Source organism: Eupeodes corollae, chromosome 3 (genome assembly GCF_945859685.1).
Source record: "Eupeodes corollae chromosome 3, idEupCoro1.1, whole genome shotgun sequence".
In the NCBI taxonomy this organism is placed as follows: Eukaryota; Metazoa; Arthropoda; class Insecta; order Diptera; family Syrphidae; genus Eupeodes; species Eupeodes corollae.
Window position 1 is genome coordinate 107,650,928 of NC_079149.1, and position 17,449 is coordinate 107,668,376.

The 17,449-nt window shown below is 32.6% G+C and overlaps 2 protein-coding genes across 3 annotated transcripts; one reads left to right on the forward strand and one right to left on the reverse strand.

Annotated features, from left to right (window-relative positions):
• Window positions 1-4,432: 4,432 nt before the first annotated feature.
• On the forward strand, window positions 4,433-9,873 carry LOC129948867 (Krueppel-like factor 10). 2 transcript variants are annotated; one of them, XM_056059997.1, is made up of 3 exons: window positions 4,433-4,605; window positions 4,680-5,078; window positions 7,896-9,873. In XM_056059997.1, the coding sequence occupies exons 2-3, from the start codon at window positions 5,019-5,021 to the stop codon at window positions 9,267-9,269; spliced, it is 1,434 nt and encodes a 477-aa protein (XP_055915972.1). In that variant the 5' UTR covers window positions 4,433-4,605; window positions 4,680-5,018; the 3' UTR covers window positions 9,270-9,873. The 2 variants fall into 2 exon arrangements, with proteins under 2 accessions (XP_055915972.1, XP_055915973.1); XM_056059998.1 differs by lacking the exon at window positions 4,433-4,605 and having other exon boundaries at window positions 4,677-5,078.
• A 2,972-nt stretch (window positions 9,874-12,845) lies between these two features.
• LOC129948868 (mediator of RNA polymerase II transcription subunit 15-like) lies at window positions 12,846-15,152 on the reverse strand. Its single transcript, XM_056059999.1, has 5 exons — window positions 14,962-15,152; window positions 14,702-14,857; window positions 14,516-14,634; window positions 14,110-14,452; window positions 12,846-13,226 (listed from the first exon to the last, which is right to left on the reverse strand). The coding sequence occupies exons 1-5, from the start codon at window positions 15,053-15,055 to the stop codon at window positions 12,985-12,987; spliced, it is 954 nt and encodes a 317-aa protein (XP_055915974.1). The 5' UTR covers window positions 15,056-15,152; the 3' UTR covers window positions 12,846-12,984.
• Between the last annotated feature and the right edge of the window lie 2,297 nt (window positions 15,153-17,449).

The window sequence follows — 17,449 nt, forward strand, 5'->3', positions numbered from 1 at the left end:
TCTGTGTTGTGTATCTCTCTTTACTTTGGCGCGCTCTGGCTATGGCTGTGGTGGCTGCTAAAGCTGATGGCGTAAAAACAACAAAAGGAACCCATAAATAGAGAGAGAGGATGGGAATTAGGTAAGACGAGACAGAGGCAGAGGAAGAGTATAAGTTTGATATGAATCAGACTGGTTTATTTTGATTTGTTTTTTTTTTTCTTTTTGATTCAAAAGGTTTAAATAGATGAATGGGAAGGGGTCTTGGAAGGGATGGATGGAAGTAGTCATCATCATCAATTCGACAAAAATATGTGCAACGTAATAAGAAATACAAATAAAGAATTTTATAAGCCAACACATTTACAATTCGTATGTAGATACATTTATGTAGCAGTAGCTGTAGCCTGAAATTCTAAAGCCTCTAGCTCGTCTGGATTCCGATCAACTAGTGAGCGCATGAACAGCAACCCAATTCCCATGAAAGTGTGCTAAAGGTTCTTCTTTCTCGATTGTCGATTCCATGTCGATGGAAACGTTTTCGTCGTCGTCGTCGTCGTTGTCGCCTTGTCGGTCTTCGATGTCGTTGGCGGCGTTGTAGGTCGGTTGGAGGAGTTAGATTAGGGGGATTCATGACAACAACGACAGTCTTTAGCTTGTAGGTATAAAGTTCCTAACAGGGCAAGTGTACTCTGTAATGTAATGGAATGTTTATGAGGATATAATGTCCATTGAATATATTCATCGTACCTCTATACTCATACTCTAAGGGAATTTTTCTTAGAGTGAGCTAAAAAAAAACATTATGATATTATAAAGGCAAGAATAACCTTAAATTTCAATACAGGGTGTTAGAGAGTTGCTAGTTGTACACATTTTTGTTTTGTTTTATGTTCAATTTATAGATTAACATTTAGCTTAACAGGCGCCCAACGAGCGGCTTAATCGTTAAAAAAAAAACATTAAATTCAATATCGTTATTTTTTTAAATGGACTGATTGGCAACCAAAGTAAGGAATGATGGAACTTTGACTTATAGGCGCCCAACGCAAGGCTTATCCCTAAAAAAACAATCAGTTTAAAACAAAATTTCCATTCCATAAAGTGATTGGCGCCCAACGTGGGGCTAACTCAATACCTGGGAGTCATTTTAAGTATAGAAGGAACCTACAATTTTATAGAAGAAATATTTCATCTTCGAAAAATCTTCAGTTAAAATTTTGGTAAATTAGTTGCCCAACATAAGACTGAACCATCATTATTAAGTTTAGTTTAAAATTAGGGCGAGTACCCGTAGCATGATGGTTAGTGCGTTGGACTGTCATGCAAGGGGTCTGGGTTCAATCCCTGCCTGTGCCACCTTAATTTAAAAAAATAATTTTCGCGGGTACTGCCTCTTGCGAGGAATTGACAAATCCTTCAAGAGTAATTCTTGTCATGAAAAAGTGCTTTCTCAAAACTAGCCGTTCGGATTCGGCCCAAAATTGTAGGTCCCTTCCATTCCTGACAACAGTACTCGCACACAGGAATGGTTGAGAGTTGTAAGTCACTAGGCCCTGGTTCACAACGGACTGTTGCGCCACCCCATTTGATTTTTTTGATTTAAAATTAGGGCCCAATAAAAAACATCCAACGTGCGGCTTAATCTTTTTAAAAAAGTACCAATTCAAAACGCGGGACTAAACAAATTGGGCCTTACCAATAATCAAATTTAGTGACGAATTAAATATTTAAGTGGACTCTAAAAAATGGACCATACCAATAATCAATTTAATACCAAGCTTAACACTAAACGTCACTATAATTTTGAGAGTAGAGGAACGCGTGTTTTCGTGATTAAGTGTAAACGTCATGTTTGTGCAGTCATTCTGACAGTTGGTAGCAAAAGAATTTTTTCGTATGTTTCTTTTATCTGTTGCAAATTTATTTTTGGCCGTGACCGTGACCGCTCATAAAAATTAACAAAACTAAAAGAAGGTAATTAAAATAAACAAATAGATTAATTTCATTTTATTTAAATATAAAAATAACATTTCAATTTATTTCAGAGTAAATTGTTATTTCAATGGCAACAAAGCGAAGTCGGTCCGTTAACTGGACACCAGCAATGAAGGAGTTGCTGGTTGAAAGAGTGAAGCCGTTTTCTATGACAATGTAAGTGTAAGCTCAACGATGCATTCAGGAAATGTTCAATGCCACTGGCTATTGCTTTACAGCCAATTAAATCTTAAAAAGGGCTCAGTTCAAAACTCAATTACGATTAAGTAAACTGGTTCGCGTTCAACGTGAGAGATAAATAAATTAGGCTCAATTAGGTACCCAACGTAGATTGTATCATCATTATCTAGATTAGGTTGAAATTGGTCACTGATTAAACTCCCAGACAATAATTCGATTGAATGGACTTATTGGCGCCCAACTTGAGGGTTGATAGAACTTTGCTTAATAAACATCCATTGTAAATAAATTGGGTTGCGCAACTGTCTGGAGAATTTGTCAATTCTTCACAAGAGGCGGTACCCGTGAAAAGACTTTAGATGGCACAGGCAGGGATCGAAACTAAGACCTCTGGCATGACAGTCCAACGCACTAACCATCATGCCACAAGTACTACTAAATAGGCGTCCAACGCGGGCTTAAAATGCCCAGGTTAAAGAGGAATTCCTATTAAAAGAACTGATTGGCTCCGAAAGTAACAACTAACTGAAACTGAATGCTCCAAAGTAAGACTGAACCAACATAATCAACTATAGTTTTAAATTGGTCTCTGAATAAATTTTAAGATGAGCCTCTAACTTGAGGAATAACACAGCCAAATAGACTCCCAATGTTCGACTAAATCTTCATAAAACCGTTTAAAAATGTCAAAAATTAATATACATTGGCTCCCAACGTGAGGAATAATTAAACTTGGCATTAAAGTTGCCAAATCTGGGGCTTCATCTATTTAAAATAAAACCTTAGTTTAAACTGGAATTGGGTTGAATACAACGTAGGACTAAACTATCATAAAGCAGTTTAGTTTAAAATTGGTATCTGATAAGATTTTCAGACAAGCACCTTATGGGAATGATGCAGTCCAACGTTCTACTTAAACTTCATAAGAATTCTGAAAATGGCGCCCAACGTGAGAGAACTTTGCTTAATTTAAAAAAAAAACTGTCAGTTTAAATTTGAAATTCAGTTAAATGAACTGAGGAATAACTCAATTTACCTTCATTTTTTGTCCATAACGTAGGACTAGACCATCATAATTGCGATAAATTTGAAATTCTTTAACGTTAGGCAAAAGTCAGAAACTAGTTTACACAGACTCAATGAATTTAAGGCCTTAATATTAAAACAAATATTAATTTTAAGACTATATTAATATAGCAGTTCACGGCTTGATTTCTTATCATTAAAGTAAGGCGACAAAAAAAGGCCGTTTGACAAAATCAAAAACATACAAATTTTTCACTTAAGACATTTTTCCTAAAGTCAAAACATTGATATCCGATTAAACTTTCACGTGAGCTTCCACGATTAATGGCTGAAACAGCTTCGGCTTCGTCTGCGTTACGTTGGGCCTGTTTCGAAGTTGCTTTTTCTGTCTAATTATGACACTCCAATGGCACTTCTGTCATTAGCAGCCGTTATTTTTTCTCAAACAAATAAAAAAACATGACTTTTCAGATCGAAAAAAATTTAATTTATCGCGCAAGTAGCTTACACAGCCTATAATAACCAATGGGAATCCCTCCGGCAGCAAATTTATTTTGTTTGTTGACTTTTTTACAGCTGTTGAGCTGTCAGACAAAGCAAATGTTCAAGAAATTTTAACTAGAGCTTACGTTTGGAGTCACATTACGTAAAATTATGTTATTTCCTTACGATTGTCAAATGAAACGGGAGGTCGAAGCTTCATTGTGTTGAATTCCTATGGCTAAGCTCGTAAACGTCGGGCGAAGCCGAAGCTGAAGCGTGTTTGTGATTCTGCCACAAATGGTGCCCAACATCAAACCAAATCGTAAAAAAATACGCTCAATTCAAAATTGAACTTTTTTGAATTCGTGTCAATGGCGCCCAACGTGAGACATAGTTGTATTTAACATAAAAGGCGCCCAACGTGAGACTTAGACACATAATTCACGATTGAATCAAATTGCTCCTTCAAAAGCTTATTTCTCTTTAGTATTTATTATTTTATTCACGATATAAATTTTTTACTTTTATCTCTCGCAACAACCGTCCTTGATGTACTGTACAACTACAAACTATACAATTTAAATTGTAATTCAATAAATAACCTTCATTTAAAACAAGAAGCACAACACAGTACACACCCTATATGTTTACACCACTGTGTTTTCTGTTGTCCCCCATTCTTCCTAAAAATATCATCATAACCTCTTCTTTATTTTTAAATTTGTTTCTACTATAGTTAGGTACAGAGGGTACACAAAACGCAGCCCAAGCGAACATACAAATATCAAGGGGCATGGCACCTAAGAAGCACCAGAACAGAACCAGAGTCATAGAGCCAAAGACACGAAGCACACGGGTGACGAGCAATGACGACAACGTCAAAACACACACACACTATTTTATCTCTTGTGTATATATTTTTCTTTTTTTAGTGTATAGGTATGTATCTGTCTGTATACATTTTAGATTCATTTCATGTTGTTTTTTTTTTCTTTTTGTTTCTTCCTGAATAGCACTCCCCGATTGACTGACTCAACAAGCTAACAACACGAAATGCGAATCTGCAAACTGTTTCATTCGTTTAGTGAATTCCAAACGGGAAGGTTCGTTATTTCTCTACAAGTCTACAAGTCCTTAAAAGTAAAAGAAGAAGAAGTTTTTATTAAAAGTGAAAAAATAAAATACAACTTTTGTGAAGAGCAAAATAAATAAGAAGTGAGAAAATATAAGTGATAAAAAGAAAAGAACAGTGAATTTCTGATTATAGAAAAAAAAAGTAACACAAATAAGTGAAAAAACTATTTTAACATTAAAACAAATTTTAAATAATAATAAAAAAGGAAATATACAAAATGGATATTCCAATTTTACCATCACCTCCTGCAACACCACCGTTATGTGAATTTAAAAATGTAAGTTTAGTAAAAAAATTAAAATTTTCAAAATATTTCAAACGGAATTTTCAAGTGAAAGTTAATTTTTAAAAAATGTTTTATGTTTTTTTTTTCTTTCAAAAATAATAACATTGATGTTTCACATGTGAAAAGTGATTAAAAAAATTATAATCATATTACAAAATTGTTTAAAAATAAATAAATTTATTCAAAAAAAAAACCAATGCAATAAAACTTAAAAATAAAACTATAAATTAACACCCAATATAATATAACGAAGGCAGCTCACAAAAATCGCTTTAACCCACATCGTGTGTTTCCCCCCTTAAAGACAATAAAAAAAAAACTTCATATATACGCAGTGTGGCGCATTCACTATTTCACTTGCTCCGATTGAATTTCTAAAAACAAAACACAACCATTTCGGTTACACTCCCAGTTCACTGAACGATCACGCAGTGCCCGTTCATGTATCAGCTGGTGTTCACGTGAACACGGCATGGCATAGCATGGATTTGGTTGTGGCTGGCTGACGCGATGGCATGGCATAGCATGGCATGGCGATGGCATTCATCCGGCCTAGCCTGGGGTATTACGTTTGTTTGACGCGTCTCACGTACTCAGCAAGTGATGAGATTGAGAGGGAAACAAAAATAGTAGGAAAAAAAAATAAAAACAACACAAGCTTGTGTTGTGTTGTTTTTTTATAATATAATGTGGAGGTCGCGCGTGTATACATAATGTGGGGAGGTTGAAAAGAGGCCCGATGAGTGAGTGCACCCACCCCTTTTTTTCCGTGGTTTTGTGTGTCGATTAATGAAATCGATGTTTTAATTTTATTTTGAGTACGGAAAACCCTACTTGAGAGTGAAATATTAATTTTGTTTTTAGATACATACTACATGACTCTTCTAAACACTCACCTCTTAAAGGTGCCTTGCCTACATTATCATTATCTAGTTGGAAAATGAAAAGGTGGTGTAGGCACTAGGCAAGGCAGACTCATTCCCTTCTGGATTTTGACATTCCATTTCCAGTTAGGAATTGAAGAATAGGTACCTATTCAACCTTGGGCTATCTTATAATATGTACATATGTGCTGGAAAGGGAAATGGTGAATATAGGGGGGGGGGGGGTGAATTTATATTTGGATATTTCCAGGACCTTTTTGCACACAAATGCTATGTATGTATGTTGTAGACTTATACTCGACTCGTAGGTACGTAGGTCGACGCGTCGTTGTCGTTGTCGGTAAGGATGGTTGATGACGTAGTTTTCAATTCTTCATTTGACATTTAGGTTATCGAATTTTATAACTTGGTGAATTGAAATACCCACACAATGTGTTTTATGTGTAAGTAGGTAGAGAATTTCTTTTCAATTATTACGCAGCTACAGGTTGTAGGTAGGTACTTACGATACGAACATTCCTAACTGTATATATACCTACGATGATAAAAGTATGACACCTTCATGTGGGCGACCTTTGTTTAAAGAGACTTTAGGAAAAAACTTTGACGTAGGTAGTTATATGTTAGATGTATACATGTATCTGGAACAAGTTGCATGACTTTTAGCAACATTATGGTGGGAATGGGTGTTAAAGGAATTTTTTTCTTTTTTAAATTGAATACAGAAAGAAATAAAAAATTTATTGTGAATAGGTTAAGGGTAATTTAAAGTAGGTAAATAATTCACAATAATTGATTTAAAATTTGTTTTTTTTTTATAACAAAAGTTATAAATATATTGAAGTATGATGATTCACTTGAAAGTGCAATTGTTCTTCTTTACCTCTACACATTTTGAAAACTATTGTGCACACTTTTAAAACTAAATTTGTGTAGAAAACAAAAGAAAATTTTAGTGTCACATCGAACAAAAGTATACAGAGCTGATAAATGGCACGAGTTTGTCATCGTCATTTGGCTTTGCCTCTTTTTCAAATTGCTTTTACAATTTTTTTGCTCATAGGTGTTCGTTTGTTTTGTAACTTCATTATTTCTACATCCATTAATTTCAATTTAATTTAGAGAAAGAAAACAATATGGTGGATGCACCGGAAGTGTCATCGATATGATCTTCTAAATTCATGATGCATTCACAATAGGTGTTTTTTTTTAAATTTATTCTTTATTTATCTAAAAAAAATATAAAATTATGACACGAGTAATTGTTACGTTGTACGTTGTCAGAAGACACATCGAATTCTTACGAAATAAAATATGAAAAACTTTTAAAAGTTGAAAAAGACTGATTCACCATAATTACAAGATCACAATAATCTTGAATATGATAAAATATAAAATCCTTCATAACACTCTGATCACATCGAAAAAGAAAAACTTAATATCGATTTAAAATTGCATCAGATTTATTTAACATTGGCATTAAAAATTCATCAATCAAGAATAAAATCTTTGATTATTTTTTTCAAGTTTTAACAACTTTTTGATTATGAATTAAGGCGCGGCCATGTATCGTTTAAGTATTTAACAACAAACTACTTTTTGATAAGTTTTTTTTCATCTTTTAACAACATACACAATTCTATAAAACGCAAAAAAGTTTTTTTTTTGTGCCATTGGTTCATTTGATAATCAAAAATAGATTTCGCTTTCGATAATTTAGATTTCAATGTTAAATAAAAAAAAAAAATATATTGGGAGACAAATTGGCACCAAAACATTCTCTTATTTGTCTATTTTTAAAAACCTAACAAATCAATTTGAGAATTCCGTTGAAGATTTGATACGATTTTATTTTATATACTTATTGCTTAAAATGAACTTAAACTAATCAATTATTTTATTTTTATTTTTGATTTATTTTTAGGTTGACAAGAAAATTGGTAATGCCTTTTTGAAGGTAAAGCTTGAGTCTCAGATGTCTTCAACACGTCCAGGTTTTGTTATTCCCCAAACATCTGACAATGCCTCATTGTTGAAGGTTAAGCTTGAGTCTCAAATGTCATTGCGTCCAGGTTTTGTGACACCTCAACCATCTGACAATGAGGATTATGACACTGATATTCCACCATGCAAGAAACAGAGACTGGATGTTAATGTTGAATCAAAGCCATTTCAATCAAAAGAATTTTGTGGAATTCCACCAACTTTGGTGCTAACTCCACCACCAGAAGTAAATTTTGATATGTTGGTTCCTGTGCAGCCACGTGCTAGTGTCATAATGCATGTCAATCGGTCTGGAGTGTGTTCGTCGTTGGAAGGATCAGGTGCAGGTGCAGAATCATCACCATCTGCATCAGAGAGCTCAAATAACTCAGAGCCTGAATATGATTCAGTGAATATTGTTAGAAAGTTAAAATTCAAAATGGGACGCAATACGATGTGTAATGAAACGCCAAAAATTGAGAAAACTGAAGTTCCAGAAAATGTAGAATACCCAGTGCAAAATTCACCAATGCCAGTAGTACAACATCTTCAGGTGCCACAACCAGCTTCATCTCCAAGACCGCAACAACAACAACAACAGGAACAACAGCAAACAAGATCACAGTATCAAGTTATAGCACCTAAAAATATATACATTACCACAGCTGGTCCAGCGGCGGCAATTCCTCCACATCAAACCCAACCAGCACTCATCCCAACTCATCTACTTCTATTCAATCCTACCAATGGCATGTTCCAGAACATCCAGCCCGCACCCCTGCCAAAACCACAACTGACAACAGTACCTACACCTCCATCGGCAGTCCCCGAAAGGAGACGTGTGTACGAGTGTCAGCATTCAAACTGTGGCAAGAACTATTTCAAGTCAAGCCATTTGAAAGCCCATCAGCGCGTCCATACCGGCGAACGGCCTTTCATCTGCAAATGGGAGAACTGTGACAAACGCTTCTCACGTTCCGATGAGCTGTCACGTCACAAACGCACCCACACCGGCGAAAAGAAATTCGTCTGCGGGGTCTGTCAAAAGAAGTTCATGCGAAGTGACCATCTGTCAAAGCATGTCAAACGTCATGGCAAGGATAAGACACAGCAAAATGGATCCGTTGTGACAGTGGCAACTGCTGCAGCAGGTGTCAATCACAATCAAATAGTCCACCTGCGCCCCATCATTCCAGCACCAGTTCATGTACAAATTTGCACGAATAGCAACAGCAGCATTAGCAGCAGCAGCAGTAGCAGCAACTGCAGTACAATTAGCAGTGATTTTCAGTCCGAGTTCCAATTGATGAACTAAGCTGATGATGACTTGAGCCTCGTTCAAGGAGAGTCCGGCGAGGCTTTTGTGCTCTCTTTAAAATGCTATACGCTATCCGCTAAACGCTGCGTTATAAATGTATATTTATTTATCTCTTTCATTCCAATCAATCTGTTGGGATTTTGTTGATCTATATAATTTTTTTTGGAAAACAAAAACAATGAGCGTTTATTCCTTTGAAATTGAATTGAAATTCAATAACAAAATTGATTAATTTTGTTTATAATTTAATTTAATTGAATTGAATTTAATTAAAATTTTATTTTTTTGCATTTCATTTCTTTGTACAATCTAAATCGAATTTAGTGTACCTACTGGAATCTAGAATCAAACAAAAAAACAAAATCTTAAGATCTTTGTAAATCTGTGATATTTAAGTTTTTTTTTCATAAAACAAAACAAATTTATTTATTTAAAAAAACAAAAAACATTAAACAAAACTTAAAAAAAAACTGTGTATAAAATTATGTATATGTCGTATGAAAAAGAAGAAAATATGAAAACAAAAATATATGAGTTTTCAGAAATTAAAAAAAAACTATACAAAACAACAATAAAACTATATATTTTCAAAATATCTTAATTTATGAGTGTTTTTATTTGAAAATGGATTTATTTTTAATTTCACATCGGTTGATGTTGACATGACAAATGGATGCAGCAAGGGCAACAAAATTCCAATTTAACATTTTGCGCATTTCCTTTCTGTACAACTTTACATAATTTGTGGTTTAATATCTGTATTGACGGAACTGATACTGTTTTAAAAGCTGTGGATTAAGAATTGGAAACAAAAAAGCACTTTTAATTTCTATTCGGTACAAGACCGAATCAAGAAATATTGCACCTTCATTATGTTGAGCGAATCAATCGTTAAGCGCAAAGAGAACGTTTTTGAAAAAACTCGTGTCGCCATTTCCAACTTAAATACAGGTTTCTTAACAAAAGTTTGGCAAAGAAATGTCATTCTGTTTAATGTTGAAGTTCATTTTTCTAAATTTAACACAATCTTCGAAACTTTCTCTTTTAATTGGATGTTTTATTCGCTATTAAAAACGGGGGCCTTAATCTTCCAATATGTCACTATAATTTGACACCCAGCTGTTTAACAAGACCTCATTTAGAAGAATAATAAAGAGTTTTCCTAATATGAAGTTATATATGTTTTTAAATACTTAGTTTATTTTATCATTATAAAATTGTACTGATTTTTATATGTTTGATGTATTGAAAATAAATATTATTACTGTTCAGAATCTTAAAACATCTCTAACCATTGTTAACTGTTATGGTTTCTAAACGTTAAGATTTTTACATAACAATTGATTGTAACAATGGCTGCGTTGAACGAGTTGGATAGTTGTATTGAGATAGCTGTCAAAAAATAAAAACAACTTTCAGCTGTAAACAAAAAGCAGAGAAACATTTAAGCTTCGGAGTCAAAATTCGCATTCACAAAGCTAGTGGATAGCTTAGTTAGTTAGATTTAGCCAATCAGAATCCCTTGACTACGTAGCCACTAGCTTTGTGAATGCGACCATTCTTGGATACCTTAGGATTCCTTTTTTGACATCTCAGCTGTTTTTGGTTAGCTATTATTTTACACGTAAAACACTAACAAAAAGGTATCCGGATACCCTATCTGTCTGAGATTGAACGCAGCCAATATGTCTTCTTAACATCGTTCCTAAACTCATTGCTGAATTGTCAAATGGTTACGATTAACAATACACGACTGTTGAACTGTCAAAGTGAAAGATTTGATTATAGACAAATATTCAACTATCACGAATTCCATCTGAGTAGAAAAGTTTTACGAATCATGACAGTTTTTGCTTTTCATCCTTTTATTAAAAACAAAACATCATTTGATTCAGAAAATGTTGCTTTAAATTTCTCAGGGTAGTTTGACAGATCTACAATTTCTAACAATTGTCTTTTTTTAATAATTGTAGTAAATCCCAACAATTCGTAACAATGGCATTTGAATTTTTTTTTGACACGACAATAAAGGAAACCAATGGGCAGGTTGAAATGACATAAGAGATTTGCAAGTTTCTAGTATTGGCCAGATTCCAAAAATTGCCTTCCCATCTACTCATGATGGCAACAAAATTGTATTGCTTTTTACTGATTGCAGATTAAAATACAAGAGGAGAGAGAAAGTGCAGATTCCTTTTGTTTAAATGTTTACTGATGTATTTTACTGATATTCCCTTATGTTGTCTGAACCTGTCCAATTGTTCGAAAAAGAACAGACAACTGCTATTTCCAGCTGTTATCTTTTGACATTTGACAAGTGAAAGCCAAGTTCGCAGTTTTCCTAGAAAATTTATCTGACCATATAATTTCTCGAAAAGTTAAAATAGTTGGTCTCCAAGCTCTTGTGAATTAACAAATTGATCCAGAACCTTAAGATATTAATGGGCAGGTTCAGGCGAAACAAGGGACTTAAAGTAAGTAAGTTTCTAGCATCTGATTGTCCAGCTGCCAAAAAATTGCCTTCCAATTAAGGCAACTTTGTTGGAAAGTTAGTCAAGAAAAATCTACCTAACTATCAAGTTAAGTCAACTCATGTCAAAATGACAGGTGATCATGTTTTTTCATTTAACTGAAAGCTGAACTTTATTACTCTATTATTTATTCATTTTCTGTACAACTTCATTTAATCCTTTCTGTAAAATGATTCCTTGTCAATTTTGAAAAGAAATAACTAATATTTCTTTACAATACAATATATAAAACGTGATGGAGTTGTAGCTTGCCTGAGATGTGTTTTGTAGACAATAATTTTGTTGGTACTTTTTGTACTATGAACTTAAAGTAAAGTTCTGAATTTAAAAATTCATGACACTTGAAAAATTAACTAGATGTTTTGGTCGAAATTTACGTTCAGAGAATGAAGTTGACTGCAAATGAAGTCCCTTGTTTTGCCTGAACCTGCCCAATCTTGAAGTTATCAATGACAAACCGCTGGTCATGGAACATGTCATGAAAAGGATGTGGTGGTGTCGCCATTAGGCTTATTTGTCTAATTGGAATTAACCTACGTTCCGATTTACAGTGAAATAAACATCCATTGCTTTCTCTTAAGAAATTATATTTTCCTTTAATACTAAAATGAAAGCCAAATTAAAAACTTTCCAATATTTTTATTGGTAAAACATATACGTTTTTTATTTTAATCTGCTAACTTATTTGGAAAATGAAACTTCAATTTTGATCTGTCGTTTTTTATTTCGAATTTAAAAAACAATCAATAATTTCCGTTAAGCACAAATTAATTTCGTTTGTTGTGTTCCATTCGCTATGAAAAAAAAAATATTTTTCAGATAAAAAGATCAATTTATATTCAAAAAATGATCTGTCAAATAAAACGATAGCTAAATCTTTAGGGTAAAAAGTGACAGCAAACAAATTAAAACAATATATCTTTTATTTATATCGCCAAAACGTCAATAAGTTTTTTTTTGAATTTCTTTGGCCATAATTTATTAATTTACATGTTTTCTATTTAAATTAATGATTTTTTATTTACAGTTTTTCAATAATACAATTTCCAATCATTTTAATGAGTGTATGGTCTGTTTTGAAAATATAGAAATTTGACAGCTAATTCCCTTACTTTTTTTGACATCTAAATTTCCAATGGAAAACTTTCTAAACATAACAATTTGAATAATAAATTAAACCTTTATTGAGTCAACATTTCATAAAGCATACTAAAACTATCAATATTAACTTTCACATTTTGTTTAGGACGACAAGCCATTCGTACTGACATCTCCCAAGAGTTTAGAATATGCGTAACAGAATACAATTTTGGTAATTTTAAAATATAATCAGATAAATAATTTTTTACAGATGTCAGAAATGATGTAATTGAATAATCGTGTTGCATAACTATACACGTTGGCGAACAGTACGGATATTTATCTGAAATAAAAAAGTTTAATAACTTTTTGAAAAAATCCAATAAAATGCACAGGCTTAGAAGAGAAAGTTTTTAGTGAATAAAATTTCCCTCGTTATTGTTCCCAACTTAAAATTTTAAAATACCAGGACTTTCCTAATTTCCTATTAAGTTTAAAGCTTTAATTTTGACATATTTAAATTGTTTTTGTAGAATAATAATTTCTTAACATCAAATAATTTAAACGAAAAGTTGTGTGAATATTCACAATGACAGGTTTTGATTATAGGAAAATCCCGAGGGAAATTTTATTCAGGATTCATAGGGCCGGTTCAGGCGACATAAGGGACTTGAAAGTAAATCAAGGTTCTGGTTTCTGATTGGCAAGTTGCCACAAAATTACCTTCCAATTAAGGCAACTTTAATGGAAAGCTAACTGGAATGTAAGTTAAGAAAAATCTCCCTTACTATCAAGTCCATTCAGCTTATGTCAAAATGACAGTAAACCATGTTTTTTTCATTCAACTGAAAGTTGAACTTTATTTTTCCATAATTTTTTTTTATTTTCTGACCAACTTTATTTAATGTTTTGTGGAAAAGGGTTCCTTGTCAAATTTGAAAAGAAATAAGTAATATATAATACAAAACACAAATGTTGATTGACATGTAGCTTGCCTGGGGAGTGTTTTGTAGACAATATTGTTTTTTGATAGTTTTTGTACGAAGGTAGAAGTTAGTGAAGTAAAGTTCTGAGTTTGAAATTTATGACACTTGAAAAAGTAACTAGCTGCCTTGCTTAAAATTTGCGTTCATAGAATGCAGTTGAGTTCAAAGTCCCTTATGTTGTCTGAACCTGCTTTGTATTTAAACGTCAAAAACTTGTATATTTAATATGTATATTTTTACCTGACACATCAATGTAAATTGGAGGAACACAGGGTAATAGATCATCTTCCAAAACACACATTAGTCGAATTATTGACTTATTAATTCTCGTCGGATCTAAAGTAAGTTTAAATTTCCCATTCAATCCAGCAATTTCCCCTTGCAGTGCATGTGGAATCTCTTCCACTTTGTCCAAGTCCTTTTGTCGACATAATTGATACTTATTTGGAACTTTAATATCATTAACAAAAACATAATTCCGTTTGGTACGAAAAGTTCTTCGTATTGTGTGATTGCCAAGTGGATTGTTTTGAAGGACTTTTTCGATTTTCAAATATGACACCTCGAAGAAATTTTTAATTTGCTATAAGAAAATAATATTTTTACTTATTAAAAATAAAATTAAATATGAAAGATTTAATTATACTTTGGGATAAAATTTAGATGCAAAATCAAGAACATTGTCGTATCTTCTGAGTGATTCCAATGTTTCATTTCTGTTTTGTTCATGTATGAGTTTCAATATTTTGTCCATTAGTGGAGCATCTTATAGTTAAAAATATATTTTAATATTTTTAAGTGTTTAATTAATGCAATTGTTTATTATACATACTTTGGGGAGAAGCTTCCTTCAGTTCTTGAATATCGAAAATAAATTTTCCCATTTGTTGATACTGTTGCATCAGACGTCTATCGGGAGACGAATTGAAACGGAGCCTTTGATGGGCAATTTGGTTCACATTTGTAGCTTGTTTCAGAATTAGAATACCTTAATGTTCGACAAAAAAGAATATATTTTTTCCATTAAATTATCAGCTTCGAGTTACAGTTTTTGAACAACTAAACTTTTACTTTTCATTTAATAATACTTACCATACATTACTTCATGAAATTCGGCATGGACGTCAGGTAAATAATTCGTGACATCAAACATCTCATCAGGTCTTCGAAATGCCAATTCCGACATGATTTTTTTTTTGTTTTTAATAAATAAGGAAAATAATAAAATAATTTGTATTTGTTTTTAATAAATACGGAAAAACAATAACTCCACGAAAATTTAGATGAGTTGAGTATGTCAAGTATTTTACAAAACCTATTGCAATTTTGTGTCAGACAGTTCTTAAGAAAATGCCTATTTTTTTAGCTTAATTATGAACAGTTACTTATTAGATTTTGCTGTTGGTTTTTTTTTGTTGAAGAAACAACGAAAGCTTTTATGTCGACATTATGAGAACAGGGTCGGATTTGCCGTATTCTGGTATCTGATCCGATCGGATCTTTATATATTTGATAGGGTTTTAAAATAAGAGGTCAAAGTCAACTTTTTATTCAGTTGTCATCTTGTGACATTTGACAAGTAAAAATAAGGACATTGGGCAGGTTCAGGCGAACTAAAGGACTTGGAAGTTAGGCAAGTTTCTAGTATCTGATTGGCTAGCTGCCAAAAAATTACCTTCCAATTAAGGCAACTTTATTAACTTTAAGCTGACTCGAAAGTTAGTCAAGAAAAAGGGGCAGGTTCAGACAACATAAGGGACTTGGAAGTTAGGCAAATTTCTAGTATCTGATTAGCCAGCTGCCAAAAAATTATATTCCAATTAATGCAACTTTAAGTTGAAAGTTGACTGGAAAGTTAGTTAAAAAAAATTTCCCTAACTATCAAGTCAAGTCTACTTCTATCAAAATGACAGTTGATAATGTGTTTTTATTTAACTGAAAGCTGAACTTTATTGCTATGATTTATTTATTTTCTGCACAACTTTATTTAATGGTTTCTGTAAAAGGCTTTCTTGTCAATTTGGGAAAGAAATAACTAATATCGTGGTGGACTTGTAGATTGCCTAGGGAGTGTTTTGAAGACAGTGATTTTATTGGTACTTTTTGTACTATGAACTTAAAGTAGAGATTTGCGAAGTAAAGTTCTGAATTTTAAATTTATTACGCTTTAAAAACTAACTAGTTGTTTTAAAGTAGAGATTTGCGAAGCAAAGTTCTGAATTTGAAATTCATTACGGTTGGAAAACTAACTAGTTGCCTTGTTCAAAATTTACTTTTAAAGATTGAAGCTGACTGCAAATGAAGTCCCTTATGTTGGCTGAATCTGCTCAATCTCTCTTACTATTAAGTCAAGTCTGCTTATGTCAAAATGACAGGTAATCGGGTTTTTCCATTGAACTGAAAGATGAACTTTATTACTTTATGATTTATTTCTTTTCTGACCAATTTTATTTATTGTTTTGTCTAAAAAGGCCCCTTATCAAATTGGAAAAAAAAGTTAGTTATACATATTTACAGTACAAAATAAAAATGTTGATGAACTTGAGCTTGCCTGAGGAGTGTTTTGTGGACAATATTTATTTTGGTAGTTTTTGTACGATGAACTGAAGGTAGAAATTACTAAAGTTAAGTTCTGAGTTTGAAATTTATGACACTAAAAAACTAACTAGCTGCCTTAGTCAAAATTTGCGTTCAAAGAATGCAGTTGACTGCAAATGAAGTCCCTTACGATTTCTGAAACGTGCTCATTGCTAAAAATGGAACGATACACACTTCAGCTAGGCGTTGACATTGGGCAGATTTAGATTTCTAGTATCTGATTGGCCTAAGCCACCTGCCCAAAAAATTGCTTTCCAATTAAGGCAACTTTATTTGAAAGTTGATTGGAAAGTTAGTCAAGATAAACCTTCCTCTCTATCAAGTTAAGTCTACTTACGTCAAAATGTTTTTATTCAACTGAAAGCTGAACTTCACATTTTTTGATTTATTTATTTTGTACATCATTTTATTTAAAGTCTTGTGTAAAAGGGTTCTTTTCATATTGAAAAAGAAATAGGGTTGTTTTCTTTACAATGCAAAATAGACTTTTAGCTTGCTTGAGGAGTTTATTTTGTAGACAATAATGTTTTAGACACTTTTTGTACGATGTATTTTAGATCGAGGCAAGTGAAGAAATTAATGAAATCTGAAAAATTAATTAGCTTTAAGTACTTTGGTCGAATTTTGCGTTCACAAAATGCATTGGACGTTGCCTGAACTTGCCCAATCATAAAAGATGATTTATCTGTCAAATTCTCAATTCCAAAAATTAAAACAATTGTTTTAACAACTTTATATAGAAAATTGAATCTGCCTTATGGCACAAAGATGCAGATAAGGCTCTCAAGAAAATTGCGTTTGATGTTTTTTACCAAAGCAGTTTCAAAAAAGGGCAAGTTTTGGTTAATTTTTAATATCTTACGAACTAAAAACGCTAAAGACTTGAATTAAATCTTATATAATATGTTGTAACGTGATACCAAACAAGTACATTTTTTGAAAATAATCCAATTAACAATTTTTTTATAAATCAAAAAAACTG